Source organism: Lissotriton vulgaris, chromosome 5 (genome assembly GCF_964263255.1).
Source record: "Lissotriton vulgaris chromosome 5, aLisVul1.2, whole genome shotgun sequence".
NCBI lineage: Eukaryota > Metazoa > Chordata > Amphibia > Caudata > Salamandridae > Lissotriton > Lissotriton vulgaris.
The window spans coordinates 479,818,649-479,838,556 of NC_141693.1; the positions used below are offsets into that span (position 1 = coordinate 479,818,649).

A 19,908-nucleotide genomic window follows, 5' to 3' on the forward strand; every position below is an offset into this window, starting at 1 on the left:
CTAAAAGTTGCGTTGTAACAGTAACATACCGTGACAAGAGGGGCCTGCATGAAATGTCATGCCCTCTCATTCTATCCTCTTGAAGCATTCAATGGATGGCAAAATAGCATAGAGGTTTTAAAATAGGCAGCCCTTCTCCCTCACACACAGATAAACATAGCTATACATACTCAAGCATACACATGGAAAGACACACACACACATGTACAGTGATAAGGAGTTGGCGGTTCTATGAAGACCTAGAAGAGAAGGAAAGCAGCCTGAGGAGTGTCTCCAGTGAATTATCAGAACTTGATAGTAGTATTGTTGCTTATTGTAGGTGGCATAATATATAACAAGCTATTATCTCTGGCCACACATGACTGATACCTCTTGTGTCCCCCCAACCAGTCACCCAGCAGAAGTGGCCTGGACGGAGGATGTTCTCTCTTCTTGGTAAGCAGGCATAGTGGATGAAGTGGTTGGCCATGATGTCTCCTATTGGCTTGACCAAGGCTACATCGTAATCAAGCTCATTCTGATGGGGGTAGAGAAAGCGCTCATGACGGTAGATGCGCTTGACATAGTAGGCTTTCTCTGTGGGTTCGGTCATGTTGAGGTTATGCTTCCCCAAGACAATTCGCCAGTTTGCAGCATCTTCTGCTTTACCCCTGATGAAAGAGTGAATATTGAGATTAGCACCACACAAAGACAGAAGACCTGGTAAACTGGTCATTCATGAAACCACAAAACTAATACAAAAATGCCCTATTCTAAGTAAGTCATTTCAAAGTATATTTTTTGGTCAGTTGTGTGTCACATAGGAAGCAAGGGAGTTTAATGCGGTTACAATTTGCAGTTAACCATGGGAAGATAATTACTGCTTTATTGTAATCAAGATAACTAAATGACTCACTCAAAACAGGGAAGAGGCAATACATGCTATAGTTCCATCACTGGTAAATAATAATAATGTCCAGGATTACTCACGCCTTAGAGCTGCAATGCATGTGAAATGAAGCTTCCAAAGCCCTTACTCCCATCTTTGTTCTCAATCAGCACAGACTCTCATCTTGGAACCTGGCAGTGGCAGTATTTAATTGTAATGCATTTGATACTCATTCATATTTGAAGAACTACAAAGGCATTTTACTACAAGAAACTTGGTCAAGCGCTCTGATTACCGGTTAGATTGCAACCCAATGGTTTCCCAATAATGGTGGATGTGTTTGACCGTAGAGTGCATTACTAACAGTAATATCTTCACATGTATGTACTTCTGGGGAAGAGCTTACAGCCAAATTTGATGAATGTTTAGATTAAAAAATTGGTAACATAGCCATCGGAGAGGACAACAGTTACAGCCTATTCATAGTTAAAACCTTTTATTCTCCTACTTTGGAAGCTAAAATCATTCTAGGTAGTTTAGAAAACATAATGCATTTGACCATGGCCAAATAGGAGAATTACATCATGAGTGGCGACTACAATGCCAAGGTGATGGATTGTCTCCTAATTGATTACAATGTAGTGATTATTGACCGATTGTGCTCTGGTCTTATTACTTGGTTCATGGGCTAAAATGATCGTATGCTGATCATGCCACAATAGCCTGAAAATATTGAACAGTCAAAATGAATTGATTGGGACATTCTGAGTAGGGCTACTAGATTGGCTAGTAATGGAGAAGTAGTCATGGAATACACCTTTGTTGATGCTGACAAATATTCTTTGGGCAAGGTCTCTGAAGTAGGGTGTCAATTAGAAAGTGATCACTTGCCTTAAGTGATCCCTTTAAAAGTGGCAAAGAGATTAACTATTAATGCAGTCAATCAGAATGGATGAGGCATATTTATGACCTTTACAATGGGGCAAGCTATCCACTGAAGCAGTAAAGACTTGACGTAAGGTACCCCGACAGGTTCACAGTTCCTAGAGATGAAGAGGCCATTAGAGCAATTAATCCATCAAATGCTCTTGGTCGGATGGATGGGCTCCTTGCAGCTCAGCTATTTGTGAATTGTGTACAACGATTTTGAGTAAGCTGCTTCTGTTGGTAAACTGGCATAATGTCATACCTAAAGCTTGGGAAGGAATTTTCATGTTCCTATTTTTAAGAAGGGTTTGGGGGATTCTCCTGATAATAACTTTCTTTTTGCAATGCTCTGCCCTACTAGTAAGGTGTACACCAGAATTATATTAAACAAATTGCATGCCTGAGTGGACAATGAATCTGCACTCCTGATCACCCCAAGAAAGTTCCATAGAAATGTTAGCCTCAGTAGTAGGATGGTCTCTGTGAGCTATGAAAATTGCTTGACTGTGCTGCTCATTATTTAATGCCAAACTTATGTTTGATAATGTGGATGGCTCGAGATTGTTGCAGAAAATCACAAACTGAAAATCTCCCATGAGTTATTGATTCCAATGTCACTGCTTTGTCAAGATACTGAGGCAGTGATATCCACAGGCAGTAACAAATGCATAATCAGTAAGGTGCCAAATTGACAACAGAGAAGAAAGACTATGTGTAGCAACAATAATATAACATTTTATTGTACTGTTCTGCATGACATTTTCTTGAATGTGATTGGCTTTTCACCTAAACTTGGAGCCCCCCCCCATTTTCTAGCTGTGGTATGGAGACAGTGTGGTCTTGTTTAGCTGCATATCACAAGACCTCTAACTATAAGAGTAAAATCATGCACTTTGAATATAACTGTAAACAATTATGCTGGAAAGATGGCGATTATGTGCTTCAAGCTTTGATTGAATAGAATTATCTTGATTTGATAATCAACCACAACTTGAGCTGGGGCCATTTAGACAGGCCAAAGAGGCAATGGCAAAAACAATCATTGCTGGATTACTTAAATGTAATCAGAAGACATAGAAGAAATCACTGGAAAATCTACTGAAAACATACAGCACTAAAGTGATCCCATTCTTCTATTAGATGGAACCTTCTTTTAAATAGATTAATAAGCAGCCGAGGCCCGTGCAGGTAAGAGCGGTGGGGCCGGGTTGGAGGGGGATTCGACAGACGACCACGAGGTAAAATTAAATAATTAATTTTCCCTTGTTGTCGTCTGTCGAAATCCCCCCCACTTTGCCCCACCACCCTACCACTCTTACCTGCACAGGCCACGGCTGTTCATGAGCAAGAGCACACCATGCTGAGAAATATCAAGTGTCTGCTTAATAACATTCAAGTCCAAGCTACTAGACTGGAGGAGGGATTGTGTCCCACAAGGAAACTTGTATTTCAGCAAAGTTTGCGATTATTAGGCCAGATTATAAGGGGTGAAATGTATTTTCTACTGGGGTCTTTAGAAGATAACTTGAAATCAAATCCCCTTTTGCAACATTTTTATGGCTGGGCTGAGGAATTAGGCTTAATAGATTTTTTTTAGAAATTGCAAGTTACCTTTGGTTCTTAAAAAATTGATTAAGAAAGTTATGTTAATACTGATAGTACTAGAGACCTTTTTTTGTTTAACTCTTTACTGCGCTCAGTACACAGTAAACACAATATCGGCATTTCAGCAATCTGTTGGTATACTTGTTGATTAGTGCAAACAGTGTCATCCTTAAGGCATATTTGTACATTTTGAATGGATTTTTTATGACTGTTTACAGTTTGGGTCCACAGTCTGTAACATAAAAAAAACACGGTGTTTATCCCACCCCGACATCCTCCCCACAAAAAGAGCCAATTGCCCCACACCTTTTCCCATTCCTGGGGGCAACCTCTAATTTGATAGACCGCCCGTTCCGCCCCTGACACCAGTCTAAATCTGATTCACAGTCCTCCACCCGCAGGGGATAATATTGGAGGTTTTAACTCCAAGAAATCATATTTGAAGTTTGCTTTCATGAATTCTGGGTGTCGTCCACCAATGTAAAGCAGAATTGCAATGGATTCAGATTTGAGAAGACTATTGATGCTTTTTCACCTTGTCCAGAACTCATTAATGGGTGTTGTAGGTTCCAGGAATGGGAGACTCTCTGCTGTACACAGGTGCTGGCTTTGCTCTCTCAGCCAATAAATTCCTGGGCATTTTTTACTGGAATGTGATGCAACCGATTATGAAAGGACTCACTGTCTAACAGGTTACAGTTGAGATTTTGGAAACTATAATAATGCTGAAATTTTTGAATCCTTTAGGAAACATAGGAACAGAGTACTGATTATTAGTATTTAACAAGTTTTACATGTGGTCATTTCAACGTTTGTGATGAATTGCTATCATTGTAAAGTTGCTGAATGGTTTGTATATAAAGCAAAGAAACAGTTCTAAGGTTTAGTAAGAAATACATTCAGCTTGAGCATCAATGTAGAATGGTGGCTTTTTTTGTATTAACAAAGCATTCAATTTTCAATCTGCTCCTTTGATGCAGTATTAGTGAGGAGTAAGCTAATTTCAACACCACTTATTACATATAATACATATAATATACATATAATGATCTTGGAAACAGAATTATTTAGTGTAACAGTCAAGAGACATACTATGTGGATGGTAGGTCAAACATGCAGGTAATGGAGAGATAACATGCTATTGCTTTATTAATAAACCCAGTGTTTCCACCCTTGATAATAAAACCCTGGCTCATTTGTAAATGACAGACTTAAGAGAGATGAATGCAAACCAGCAGGACCAAACAGGAAACCAAAATAGGCCCTGTCAAAATTGTTCAAACCAATCCCACTCTGCAGGGTGATGCAAATAAAATAGGTTCTACCCTGCATCATATTAGAGAAAATGCCAAAGTGGCAGAATTACCAGCCTTGACCTACAAACCATCCCTGCACCTTGTAACCAAGCAGTAGGTAAGCACCTACATTAAATGTGTTCCTGTTAAAATCAAACTGGAATTCAGCATGTGTCTTTTCAGTCAGGAGTAAGCAGTATTCTGCAACAATTTGTTAAATGGGACTGGTGTCTCTACACACATTTCTCCATACCTAGAATTTACAGAACACTGCTAAGGTAACTGTGCATGGAGCTAACCTCAGTACCCCACTGCCCCTCTCATGCTTTCCACACTTTCTTTCAGAAAGTCAACTCTTAGTCCTTGGCTTTACACAGTTGCTTCACCATCTCTTATCTACTGTGCATCATTCTATACTTCCTCTGCACCTCATAGACATGGCTAGATATGACTTAACTAGACACGATGACCCAGATTTACTGCACTTTGTGTTGGATTTGCCCTGCAAAAGTGACATAAACCCAACAGAAAGTGTTATAGTGGGATTTACTTTTCAACACAAATCATGATTTGCGTTGCAAACTTGCCTAAAGTAACACAAAGCAGAGATGCATTTTGAGGGTTTCTAGAGTAGCTCCACGGTATCAATTATTGGGTTACCTGGACCGAAGAGACAGTACGTAGGGGGCAGGACTCGCCCCAGCAGAGGTCACCAGCAAGGTGTAGTTCTGGGTTGGTAAAGGTCACTCAGTAAAAAGGCCTCTTGCAGCTCATTGTTTTCTTGTAGCCACACAGGAGGTCATTCAATTGTCCCTTTGGATTCCGCAACTTTTTTTATCCTGGTCCAAGAGAGAGAGAGAGCAGGTCCCGTCTTTCAGGGCACCTCTCAGGCCACAGACAGCAAGTCTTCTGATGTTTCTCAGGCCCAGAAAGTGTTCTGAGTAGAATGCCTATGGTAGCCAAATCTATGCCTGGCACTAGTATGTGGATGAGGTGAGGTGACTACTGGCTCCTCCCGAACCAATGAGGCAAATGTTCCCAGGGGCAACCCTACTTACTTTTTCAGCAGTTGCTGTTTGCACTATTGTAAGCTATCCCACAGTGCACCTTACTCCTAAAATTCAAGATGGAGTAACCCATCCTCCCGTTTGCAGAGCCTGTGTGAAAAACCCAGAGGTGTGGGCAGGAAAATGACCAGTTCCCTTCTGTGTCGTCACTCAAAACCAGATCTGAGGGTAGTTTCGCACCCATTGGGTTGCTTGCCGACCTGACTGGGGGCAAAAATGGCTTCCTTTTCATGTCTCATCATATATTTATGACTATGCTATGACAACTCCCAAATAAATATTGCATCAACCTAGAATATATGCAGGAAACGGAATATAACACATTGAAAAAATATAGACATTGAAACAGCATAGACATTGAAGGCCCACTTCTAGCGAAATTGTACCATTTTTCATATTCCATTTATTTACTTTGAAAAACCAGTTTAAATTGTAAATGCAATACCTAGTATAGTTTCATATTGTGATAGCCAAGGCATAGTGAAACTCACTACATTAAAGCGAGAGAGGGAGTGAAAGAGAAGTGAAAGAAACACAGAGAATTAAAGACAGTAAGAGAGAGGACATGTTTAGGAACAATGTATTACATTTTAGCCTCGGACTATGACCAGACACAAGTTCTGCTAGTCCAGAGGACTCTCCAATCTCCAATAATAAATAACCCTGACTCATTATTGCATCCTTCCTTGGGTATTCGAAGGTGGACTAAAGGTATGGCATGAGGAGGCATCTGCAAGGCCCAAGACCAATTTGTACCCCCCATCTACCAGACAAGCAGTTAGTTAGTACTTCTAATATGGTAACTTACTTCTGGAAGCAGTGAGCAGCAGTGAGTACCCAGTTTTTGTGAATAAGCGTCCCACCACATACGTGAACATACTTCTTACTTCCTCTAGCCCGAACCTTAAAAAAATAGAAAAGTTTGAGTGTGTAGGATAACATGTATCTAAAATTGAAGAAACACACTCGGAATTATTTTAGTTATATCTGCAGATATATTTAGCTTTTTGGCGTAAAAGCTCATGCTGTCTATTCTTCAGAAAGTTACAAAAGAAAGTATATAGAAAGGCTGAGGTTGGGTTCAGCCAATATATTGATGTATTTGTTGTATCAAACCCATAGCAGTTCATGGAATTATACATTGTTCTTTGAATTTTCATTAAAGCTTTGGTGATTCGGTTAAAGTAGTTATTTACTGCGTGTGCAGCTATTACAATCATTAGGTCTGCATTTCAACTGAAAATGAAAGTCAGACCTATTGTCTTTGCCAACAGGTATTAACTTATTTATGTGTTTTGAAATAGAAGTTGAGGTCCAGATTTACAAAGATTTTGTAACCGGTTTACATAACTTTTTGACGCAGACCCCACGCAAAATCCATTTTGGTATTTTGCAAAGCAACACAAATGTAATTTTGCATTGCTTTGTAAAGAAAAAAAAGGTAACAGCGTATTATGCTGCCTTGCGTTACTTTGTGTCACAGAGGTGTGCTATTGGTGGTGCATGGGCATTCACTTGCATTCACATATGAATTTTGAGGCAAGCCGATATTTACAAAGAGTTGTAGACATGGGTTTGCGACAAAATGATGCAGTTGAGGATCCATAATGAGGAAAACAACTTTATTTCTCCTTCTTATTTACTCTTCGCATGTGTGCAACATTCTGCAGCAGACATAGGAAGAGAAAAAAGCCTCCAAGGATAGTTTTTGCAGAGGAAGGCGCACCTTCCTGCACAAAACACCATGCACTGACCATGAAGCTGGCATGGTAGCACTATTGCCAAGGATGTCTGCATTGGTGCTAGGCAGCCGAAACCGCGCCAGCACAGGGAAAAAGCAGAATTGCGCCATTTCTTTTATTTATTTATTTATTTATTTATTTATTTATTTATTTATTCCTTTTTTTTTCCTTCTTTTTTTTTTTTTTTATTTACATCTTGTTAGCGGGAACGAGAAAAAAAAATAGATAAATAGGGTTAGAAATCAGTTTCAATTAATTGGAGACGAACACAATTTTTATCCATTTCTATCTATTCTCCAATTAGTTGCAGAAGCCCATAGGCGAATACCTTCCTTAGGCTGCCTCATGCCTTTATATTCATAGAGGCAGGATTCTATGTTATGAATTCCTAGAAATCTTGAGAGCCACATCTGAAAGGATGGGGGGTTCGTATCTTTCCACGCCGCAGAAATTAAAATTCTAAGTACAGCAACAGATAAAAACATTAGATCTCTTTCAGCCTCGCTTAAACACAGCTTAGAGTCTGTACCCAATAAAATTAAGGTAGGGGATAGGTCGATGGACTGACCTAGCAGCCCCTCCATAAATTTCAATATTTCTTTTTTAACATTTTCCAACTGTTTGCAGGAAGAAAACATATGTATAATGTCAGCTTGACTTTCGTTACATCTGGGACAATTATCATTCTCGCTGAGACCCCAGGCGAATATCTTCGCGGGTGTATGGTAAAGATTAAAAATAGTCTTGTAATGTTGTGCGCGAAGGTTTGATGCCCGGAATATTTTTTTATTCAATACAAGAGCAAGATCCAGATCGACATCTGAATCTCCTAATTTTGTCACCCAGTTAGACTCAACCTTCTCAATATCATCCGGGATTTGGTCCAATAAGCAATTATATAAAATCTTAATCTCCCTACAACCTCTATTTAACCACTCAATCAGTGGAAAATCCGCTGTATGTGAAATCTGTGGCCTGACTGCCTTAATTGCCCTGGTAACTTGACCATAAACCAGCCATTGACTGTCTGGAATACCAAATCTTTCCTGGAGCATTTCGAACCCCAGAATTTCACCTTCTTCCATTATATCTCCCAAAGATCTAAGCCCCAACCTTTTCCACATCAGCAAATTATTATCATTTTTTAGTTGAGGAAAGAGAGATGAGTTATACAGTTGCAGAAAGGAATTGATTTTCGGGATATTAAACATTTTTATAGTTGCTTTCCAAACCTTCCATGCGCCAATCAGTGTCTTTAATCTTGTTTTTTTATAGGAGCTTCGTTCCAATTCACACTGAAATACATTTATAGTCTTTTCACCCAATAACATCCTATATATCTGGGGCGGACATTGTTGATCTACAAACCCAGGTGTTATATCAGGTACAGGTGTAGATTGAAATAGAGTAGTCATATGGGTTAGCAAGCAGGCCCAATGATATAACTTTAGATTCGGCAATCCCATCCCACCCCTTTCTCTAGGCAGTGCCATTAAGTTTGTAGATCGCCTTACCCTGCCATATTGCCATACAAATCTGATAAACATAGATTCAAGATGTTTCATGATCCTGTCCTCTATTGCTAAAGGGATAGCCCGAAATAAGTAGAGAACTCTAGGGAACATAGACATTTTAACTGCATTTACCCTTCCTATTAATGAGAGGTGTAACACATCAATTCTTTTTAATTCCTTCTCAATATCCTTAATAAGTGGCAGATAATTCTCACTTACAATTTTCTCGACATTGGCATTAATTTTAACCCCTAAATATAAGGCAGAGTCGACAAATCTATAGTCAGTTTTGGCTATATTTTAGAACAAATAACCTGTGTTTTTGTTTCATTTAGAAGATAGCCTGACTCTTCCCCAAACAGTTTAGCCATTTGAATTAGAATAGGAAGAGTTTGTTGTGGATTATTTGTTAACACTGCAATATCGTCAGCGTAGGCCAGTATTTTACTTGAATAACCATTGCATATCACTGGAGCTATCTCTGGGCAGTCAAGAATACACTGTATAAGGGGGTCAATATACAGCGCGAATAAAATAGGGGAACAGGGACAGCCTTGCCGAGTCCCTCTTTTTATATGTATAACCCCTGATTTCTCGCCCATTGCTGTTACCTTAGCTGTTGGTTCTACATACATGGCTTTAAGGGCCCCTATAATATTGGGACCAAATCCCCTCGCCTCTAAAATAGCCCAGAGAAAGCTCCAGTCCACACGATCAAACGCCTTCTCTGCGTCGAGCAGGATCATAGCGACATCCCCCCCTACGGCAGCCTGGGCATCAAACAAAGATATTGCCCTACAGGTATGATCCGTTGTGAATTGCGCCATTTCTTTGAAAATATGGCGTGGTTCTGCTATTTCCGTTTCACACATTAAGGCACAGCAAGTTAATTTGTTTGTAAATTCTGACCGAATGTTTTTCTGCATTTGCGTATAGGTAAAATATGCATTACATTATTTTATCCTTCTGTACAACTGGTTTAACATTGTAGGATGACCCAGTCTGCACCTCTATCCTAGAGGCCTCCGTCACTGTGCTCACCCACCTGTGTCTTGAAAAGGTCTTTCTGAAATCTGCTATGGAGGTTGCCCTTACTGCTCTTACATGACGGTGATTTCATGCATGTTACAGTGCTAGGCTTTTTGTGAACAATACACACATCCCGCATTAGCAGTCTGTGTGGCAGGGCCAGGGTTCATCGGATTGTAGCAAGTGTCTTAATGAAAAATTAATATATGTCAAATGCATCTTGACGAAAACCTTAGTGTTACACATCCAATCATGTAACAGTTGCAGCGCATATTTTTATGACAACCGTTACTGGCATCTCTCTGCCTACTGTCCAAGTTTCTCCATTATCACTAATGATGCTCTTCTGATGTTGGGTGTCAGTGCACCTTTATCATGAGCACTACATTAGAGCCCCTCTCTATTTCCCACCGCAGCCTCAAACAACATCACTCCCTCCCAAGACCTCTGCGATTCGTTATCCTCCTTCTTCTACAACAAAATTGCCGACATACATAACAGCTTCGAAAACAGTTCCAACGAACAATCCTCTCCACGCCCCTCAGAACCTAAACCGCCCTCTAACAATCTCAGCGCCTGGAACCCAATCACCACTAAAGACACCATCCGCCTAATGAATTCCATCCATTCTGGCTCGCCAACCGACTCATGTCCCCACCACATCTTCAACAAAGCAGACTCCATCATCGCACCCCGTCTCCGTGATGTCATCAACTGCTCCTTCAACTCTGCTACCTTCCCAGAAAGCTGGAAACACGCCGAAGTCAGCGCCCTCCTGAAGAAACCCACAGCAGACCCCTCTGAACTTAAGAACTACCGCCCCATATCCCTCCTCCCATTCCCTGCCAAAGTCATTGAGAAAGCCGTCAATAGCCAACTCGCCGCCTTCCTTGAATCCAACAACTCCCTCGATCCCTCACAGTCCGGCTTTCGAGCCAAACACAGCACCGAAACCGCCCTCATCGCAGCAACAGACGACATCCGAACACTACTGGACAATGGAGAAACAGTGGCCCTCATTCTACTCGACCTCTCCGCCGCCTTCGACACTGTCTGTCACAGCACCCTCATACAACGCCTCAGCAACATCGGCATAAAAGGAAAAGCCTTGGACTGGATCATCTCGTTCCTAACTGGGAGAACTCAGAGAGTCCGACTTCCCCCATTCAAATCAGAGGCCACCGAAGTCATCTGCGGTGTACCACAAGGATCATCAATCAGTCCCACCCTCTTCAACGTTTACATGAGTCCACTCGCTTCCATCGCGCGTCAACACAACCTTAACATCATCTCCTACGCTGACGACACCCAGCTGATCCTTTCCCTCACCAAAGACCTCAACACCGCCAAAACCAATCTTCACGAAGGCATGAAAGAAGTAGCCGTATGGATGAAAAACAGCCGCCTAAAACTTAACTCAGACAAAACGGAAGTGCTCATCCTAGGATCATCCCCCTCTGTCTGGGACGACTCATGGTGGCCTTCGGATCTGGGCTCAGCACCCATACCCACAGACCACGCACGTAACCTTGGCTTCATTCTAGACTCCTCACTCTCGATGACCAAACAAGTCAACGCCGTCTCATCCTCCTGCTTCAATGTACTTCGTATGCTCAAAAAAATCTTCCATTAGATCCCCGCCGAGACAAGAAAGACTGTCACCCACGCACTGGTTACGAGTCGACTAGACTACGGAAACACACTCTACGCCGGAATTACAGCCAAATTACAGAAAAAACTCCAACGCATCCAAAACGCATCAGCGAGACTCATTTTGGACATCCCTCGCCAAGATCACATTACCAGCCACCTGAAAGACCTCCACTGGCTTCCCGTCAACAAGAGAATAACGTTCCATCTCCTCACTCACACACACAAGGCCCTCTACAAACTAGGTCCCGAATGCCTCAACACTCGACTATCCTTCTACACACCCACCCGCCAACTAAGATCCTCCAATCAAGCCCTCGCCGCAGTTCCGGGTATCCAAAGATCCACCATGGGAGGTAGATCCTTCTCCTACTTGGCGGCCAAGACCTGGAACTCACTCCCCACTCACCTCCGCCTTACACAGAACCACATCTCCTTCAGAAAAGAACTTAAAACCTGGCTATTCGATAAATAATGAACCCCCTCCCCAAGCGCCTTGAGACCCTCTGGGTGAGTAGTGCGCTATATAAATTCTTGAACTTGAACTTAATGCCCAGGCCAGGGTCACTTCCTCAAGTGACACTGGGCATCAGATTTATCCTAGCAGTAATCCACTTTGCAGCTTTCCTCACTTTACCTGCCACAACCTTCCACCTCCCTGTTGACAGAGAAGTCATTCATCCAGTAAATAATTATTCCCTCCATCCCTTTTTTCGCTATGGATTTCTTTATCGTGATTTCATCAAACGCATTATACTGCTTCAGGGATGATATAGCAAGCTCTATGCAGATAATTTATTAAAACGCAAACTCAATGAGATGGAACTGTTGATCATTGGCTGAATGAGCCAGTCAGCTGCGACTAATTTGTAGGGTGATGCAGTTGCCATTAATTTATGACACATGGCTGGCCTGCATTATTCACGGATTCAGTCCTCTGGTCTCCTTTGACTAAGGATACCCAATCCCCTTTTTACATCCACCATTCAAAGCTAAGCCTATCTTTGATGATCGAACATTATCATGCAGCTTCCGCACCCTCGCATTGAATAGTTTGATCCGGCCACATAAAATGACATGATTTACACCACTATAAATCAAATGTTAAATCATGTGAGCATGCTAAAGCACTGAATGGGGCCACCACCAAGACATGTGGCAAATGCAACCTTCTGTAATGTTTTCATTTTATCACAGTACATACGTGCTGTGAAAATCTGTGAAAAACATTACAAGCGAGCCAAACATTTTAGGTGAGATTTGAAGTAAACATCTTCAAGGAGGCATCCAAAATCTTTGCTCTTTGTTGCTTTCTTTGTTACAATAAATCCACCATATACAATGTAACTTATCTTATGGGTGAGCCAGAGCATCTAAGGGACTTTGGTGGAAGGTGGAAGGTGGAGTCCATATAGTACATGTGTGTGTGTTAATTGTAAACCTTTAACTTTTCAAAGAATGCAGTACTGTTTAGTTATGCCTTTAAAAAGGACAGTTTGACGAATACATTGGAAAAATGCTATTCGTTTTGAGAGAAAGTCTAAATTGGCAAAGGAAGCTCCAGATGCCTTAGGCCCCCTCACCCTAATTTGAAGTCGACCATGTTGACGAATGTATTATTCTGCATTCTGACAAATCTGGCTTTTACCCATACCTTTACACAATTAATTGTAGATTCACAACTGAAATGAATTGCACAACACCACTCAGGATAAACGTGAATTCCATTTATGCACCCATAATTCCTGATTTACACAGGCATTCTAGATCACTTTGAGAGCCTCCTCACTGATATATTCCAGAAATCAAGTCACCTTATAAGGTTCCAGAATACTGAAACCTCTATGCAGTATTTAACTAGACCAGAGGTCTCCATCCTTTCCTGTGATAAGGGCAACTTCTGTACGATCAAAATCACCACGCGCTACTTTTATTATTAGTGTTGTAATGATGATCATATCATTACATTAGTGACCATCATATGCAAGATTATGAGCAGTGATCACCCCGGTTCATCAGCCATGGTTGCCAGCAGTAATGTAAAGAAGGCGTTGTCAATATGGAATGCCTCTATATGAATAATACATAACTGCCATAGAAGCAATTCCCCTGACATCAAGGTAATTACATCAGTAATATGTCTCCCCAACACTACTCACATTTCAGCTTTAAATATATTTTGGAAATTCAGCCATTTTTCTGCAAGCATCAGTTTATGAGTTCTAAAAATGAATACATTTTCATCTCTAATACATGGTTTCTATTTTGGTAAACTTTTAATAATTCAGCCAAGTAAAAGCTTCTACTGTAGGATCTAGGCTCACAGAGGAGAGCTTCTTCTAGGTATCTGGAGAGCTACCCGTAGGTTATGAGCTAATTGTTCGAGAAGCCTGAACTAGACCTAACACATCCCCCTTTCTAACACTGCTTTACCCACCTAAAGCGTTTCCCACCTGAGCAACGAAGCATGAACTATTTACATGGCAATAGGAAAAGTAAACATTTCCCATGCAGACGGACCACGGTTCAACTTGTCACATCATCTTTCAAATATTCATTCCTTGGTAGCCTATTCCAGGCTTGAAAGCGAGGTATTGCCTGCTTGCCAATTTCATATACATATTCTACCTTGACACACACCTCCAATGGCTTTGCGAGGCATTTTTGAACCTCTACTCTTGCTCGACTCCCTGAAATGTTCCAAAACTACCACATCTTCCCTCCATCTTGAGCACTCTACGAGGTGAACAGAACCTACATTCTCCTTAGTGGACCATACCAGGTTTTTAATCCTCACTACATCACCTACACCCACTTTTACACCAACACATCTGTTTTCTGTGTACTTTCCTTGCACCTTGTTCCTCACGTTACTCACTCCTCTCAAACACTCTCATCAATCATCTTATTCTATGTTCATTCTTTATTGAACAAAGTGCCTACCACTCTTCCTCTTAAAAACTCAAAGTGCTTCACATCAGTGCTCAAATGGACAGCACACACTCCCACAAACTTACTTTCCATCAATTCTTTCCACTATATTTATTTGACTAGGACTAATTTCTGCTGATCCTGGATTACTTTATTGATACAGTTGACCACTCCATTACTCCTGGGATGATAAACGGAAATTATTGCATATTTAATGCCATTTGATTAGGGAACAATTACATATCTTCAGAACTAAGCTTGGAGCCATTGTCAGTCACCAGTTCTTCAAGAATACCTGCATGAGCCAGCATATCTCTCATAAATTCAATTATCATCTTAGAACTCAAATAGTTGACAAAGCCCACTTCCAACCACTAGGAATAGTAATCAACCATGATTACAGCATGCTTATGCTCTTCACCTAACACACTAAAGGATTTGGCCACATCCAAAGCCAGCTTGTCCCAAGCCTGACTGGAAACTCCTACGGGTTTGACAAAACGATGGGCCATCTGCGAATTCGACTAACAGCGCACGCCGTGCATTCTCTCTCTTTACAAACCTGGTCACCATAAAACCTCACCTATGCTTCTCTTCATAGCTCCCATTTCAATATGCCCCTCATCAGCCAACACATCCTCTCTGCAAGTCATGCCTTCACACAATATCATCCTATCCTTGTCAGCAGTAAAATTAAGTGCACAATAAAACAGAATCTAAAGGTAAGTTTCCTTTATGGGAACATAAGTCTAGAGGTTCACAGGGATTACCACCAGGCAGCTTCTGCCACTTCCAGAACTTCCCCACTGTTACATTCCAGATCCCAAGCCACATCAGGCCATTCCAGAATGCTGAAAACGCAATGCATAAAGCAACTAGACCCAACGACCAATCATAATTAAAGCTTATGAGTGTGCTAAAATGAAGAAACATGCTGTGTTCGAAGACAGAATATGTTTACTTGAGTACCAGGTGAGTTATATACACTTTACCTGCAAGGACACCTGCCATGGCCATGAGTACGGCCGCGCTTCATTGCCAGACACTATCCGCCCAGCAGTGTTGGGCTGGAAGTATGTTATTCCACAATCTGCTGGCCAGTCTGCAAAGAGAGAGATAACTTCCAGTTAGACAGCCCACTGCTCTAACAGGCAATGATTATAGTATGAATGCAGCCTTATAATAGAAAAGAATGTCTACTTAGCACCCTTTTACAGCACCATGTTTGCCATTTCGTTTGCTAATGTGTATTAGATTTTCTTACTTTAAAAAGCACTGTCCTGAATAAACTTTGAAACAAAGATACCAAAAAAGCACTGTCCTGGGCAGTGCTCAGTTTGCTACAAAAAAGAGCACAGGTGGCTAATGCATTTCTCAGGATGCCCCTGCCAACGTTGCTAAAGCCAAGGTTGCCAAACACGAAAGATTGCTTAGTTCTGATTGCGCTTCATGCTTCCCTCTTATACCACCACACATGTTCTGTCTTTATTTTACTCTTGACAGTCTATTTTTCGTGTTGGCTTCCTGATTCTGTCACTGTTTTTCAATTTTTTCTCTTTCTTTTACACCTCTCTTACACCTTCTCTGCCTTTCTCTCTTGCTCTGGGGCAAAATATGACGATGATGAAAAGTAAGTCCTAGTCCTCGAAAATGAGTGTTGATGCCCACCGCCCAGCAACCCCAGGCACAAATTTAGCACTGGTCCTAGGTTTGTTATTCTTTTGACATGTGAAAGTAGGAACTGGGCCTCTTGCCTCTTTTCAGATTGAACCCTACCTGACAGTACAGCTGTCTGGTTGCGAAAGACATATTGGCCACACGCCACAAGCTTACCTAGAAATATATTCCGGCCATTGCTTGGCATTGGCTTTGCCTTTTATCACATTTACTTGCTTTCTATTCTCTGCCTTTATTTGTTTTTGCACATCCAGCTTGTTTTTCCCCCTCCCATGGTGAATATCCTCTTTATCATCTCTCAGATTGGCAACTTCTACACTTTTAGATGTGCTCGCTCTCCAGGAACTATTTTTCTTTTGGTGAAGCGCTCCATGAGACCGCATGTCATTTATCGGTGTCTCCAGTGTAGGCTTCTCTTCACCTACCAGGCTCTCCGTGTCATTCTCTCGCCCGGGTGCTTCTACACTTCCTCATGTTGCTTTGAACCTTTCCCCAATGTGCCCCCACTTACGCTCACAAAAAAAACCACTTTCACACATTCGCTTATTTTATTTTCCAATCCAGCTTGGATCACAATAAAAAGAAAAAGAAACTTCAGTTTCACAAGCTTTATTTTGTTCTCTTCTAATGATTTATATACCTGTCATATAAATAATTATGCATTTAATCCACAGTTTTTCATTTTACTGGATCTTTTGCAGAGAACTCTAGCTCGCTCTACCCTATGTAAACTTCCACTCAGTACTGAGATTCTTTATTAACACCTCTCTATACAAAACTGTCTCTCTCGCTCCAAATAATCAGGAGTCTCATCACTATCCAGATTCCTCCTCTTCACCTGTTTCGGAGGCACTTTCCTGTCCTTAGCCCTTTTGTGCCTGTTGCCTGTCTTGGATCACATGAGTGGGTGTATCTGACAGATGATGGGAATTCCTCTCAGACAGTCACCCAATAGAGGGATTAGTTGTGTCTGGATGGGTCATCTGCTGGCAGGATGGGGGAGCGGAGCTGAGTACAACCCCACATACAGCTGGATAGCCTGTGCACTGCCTTCACACAAAGGGCCTAATGTCACTTCAGCTTGCTTGGAGCCAGGGCAGGGGAGGCAGGGAAGTCCATGCACTTCAAAGCCACTGTCTTAAAGCTTCTCCCACCTTACAGAACAAGAGCTCCAGGATACAAAAGTAGGACTTCAGACACCAACTCTTCATTACAGTTCTGGACCGGGGGAAAATGTGTAAAGGGTCCAGCTTCCCTGGCCCTGGAGAGACTCAATCATCTTGGGGGCAAGTATTGTCAGAGTCCTTAATCTACTAGGGCATCATGGGGCTTGTTGCTCGACTGCATCTCTGGCCAAGATTCCTAGAATCTTTAGAGCCAGAACAGGAGGTTGCTCGTTTTCGTACAATGTGTCAAGACTGTGGAACACCCTTCCTTTGCAGCTGAGAGGCAACTCCAACCTGACCAGTTTCCGGAAACAGCTCAAAACCTTTTTGTTTCAGTAACTACAAACCTCCTGTTCTCTTGAGGGTTTCTTGTTTAGTCACAGCGCCTGGACGCCTCAGGGCAACTGTAGCGCTTTATAAATTTTAATTTCATTTCATTTCTTCCAGTTTTCGATGGAGTTGCTGTTGTCCACTTCCAGTGTCAAACTCCAACAACAACTTTTCTCCCTTATGCAGGAGTTTTGAAATGTAGTGGAAGTTTCTAGAAGACAGGCACCTCTGGCCAATCCTAGGGTGCCACATCACCCCATCTACCCCTGTCCCAAACCTCCTGCATATCATGCTGTGACAGTTCAAGATGTACTGTCAAGTATTACATGCTCACATCTCCTCTGGGAGGGGGGCTCAGCTCCTTCTCTAGCTGACCTCACTGCCAGGACCTTTCCCACCAAGACATCAAAGAGGAGACCCCTCCTGTTTTTGCTCCAGAGGTCTGGGCTTCCCCCTTAGTTCAGTGGGCCTTGACTGTCCCAATCCTGCTGAAATGTGAATCAAAGGATACTGATTGTCTTCATCATACCTTCCTCTTCAGAAGCTGAGTGAAGCACTGTTAATTGCTCCTTTTGTGTCCTTTTGTGTATTTGTTCTTCAGTTGGGGAACAGTATAATTAACTTGGCCCAGCAGGGTGACAAAGGGCCTGGGCTCTGTTCCTGAGTTGAGGCATAGAATTATGAAAACTCTGGTTGACCCACAAGGTGTACATATATGCACTTGCATAATCAATGTTGGCACACATGTTTCACACAGATTGATATCTAGCAGGACTTTGTAGGTCAAAGGGAAGTGCCCCTGAACTCTGAGACAGATTCCCGCTATGTGTATAATAACGTGTTACTGCAGACAAAACAGTATATTATATAGACTTTACCTATGAGTGTCCACTGATAATATAAGACCTACCCATATCAATATCTAACCTTGCTGAGACTCCTCTGCCTCAGGTTACTTGTGTGTAGCTACTGTGCTGCGCATGATGATAGTGACACACGTGCAGCACTCATACATGTGCATGCACATGTGCACACATGTTCACCTGTAACCAGCCAAGTGCCCCTTGCCCGTGCTGCGTCGCAGTGACCTTATCCTAAAAGGTGGACATTGGCTGTAAACATGCACAGTTTGTTTACCATGAGATTACTGTGGTTGAGACACCAGTTGTCAGGCTCAACCACAGTAAAAAGTCCAAAACCAGGTGATCCAAAAGCAACAATTGCAGGCAGATTAAATGGGCAGAACCCATTTCACTACAATTAAGGTTTAATTATTCCATATCTAGCCTTTTAGTATTATTAATGCATATGTATGTGTTAACTTTTTTAAATACATCTTTAAAAAATAATTTAACTTGAATTTAATATACTTAAACTGTGTAATATACTTAAATGTGTAATTCAAACTTAAGTTAACAGTGTTGTAGATATGTTTTGTATTTTGCTCAACATTTTATATAAATATATAAAATTAACTTACATTAATCTTTAACATAAAAAGATTTTACTATCTTTTTAAACTTTAATAAAATTTAAAAAATGTCCCTAAACTCAAACACATGGAGTTCTCCGGTCTAGTTGTTGAGGTCTCCACCAAGAGTACAGAATATAAAACATGGCCATAAAGTTACTACTAGTGTAACTTTATGGTCAATGTTAACACTTTTTGAAACTCCACCCCTAAACTCAGAGGTGAATACAGGTAAGTCTGCCCTTTGTAGTTACTTTACTTTCGGAAATAGTGAATTGCCAAAAGTAGTAAAGATACTACAAACAGTAAGAGTAAATTTACAAGTGTAGATTTACTCATGTGTGCATTTACCTTTGTAAATATACCCCTATGCTTCAGTGAGTGATTGAGAACTGCAAGGTCCATTTGAGAAAAGCACTGTGAGTAGACTGAACCAGTTACCCGTTTCTATGAGAAAGCAATACTGTGGTGAGCAGTCAGCCAGTGCAGTTGCTTCCTTATCCATGGAGATTAATTCTGTATCAGGACCAGAGGCGAGGATTGTGCTTTACTTTCTCCACTTTATTAACCAGCAGCCATTTCAAAGAACTGATAACAAAACTATCCTTCCCATGAACCATAGGGAATGGAATAGAG

At 41.5% G+C, this 19,908-nt stretch overlaps 1 protein-coding gene across 1 annotated transcript in view; it reads right to left on the reverse strand.

The window, feature by feature from the left end:
• The window catches only part of LOC147711117 (elastase-1-like), an 86,935-nt gene that overhangs the window by 33,014 nt on the left and 34,013 nt on the right, over nt 1–19,908 (reverse strand). Inside the window, exons 2-4 of the mRNA XM_086920111.1 lie at nt 15,621–15,730; nt 6,571–6,665; nt 370–650 (exon numbers count right to left, since the gene is read on the reverse strand). Coding sequence (XP_086776237.1) covers nt 370–650; nt 6,571–6,665; nt 15,621–15,730 — 486 coding nt within the window. The remainder of the gene's footprint in view (nt 1–369; nt 651–6,570; nt 6,666–15,620; nt 15,731–19,908) is intronic.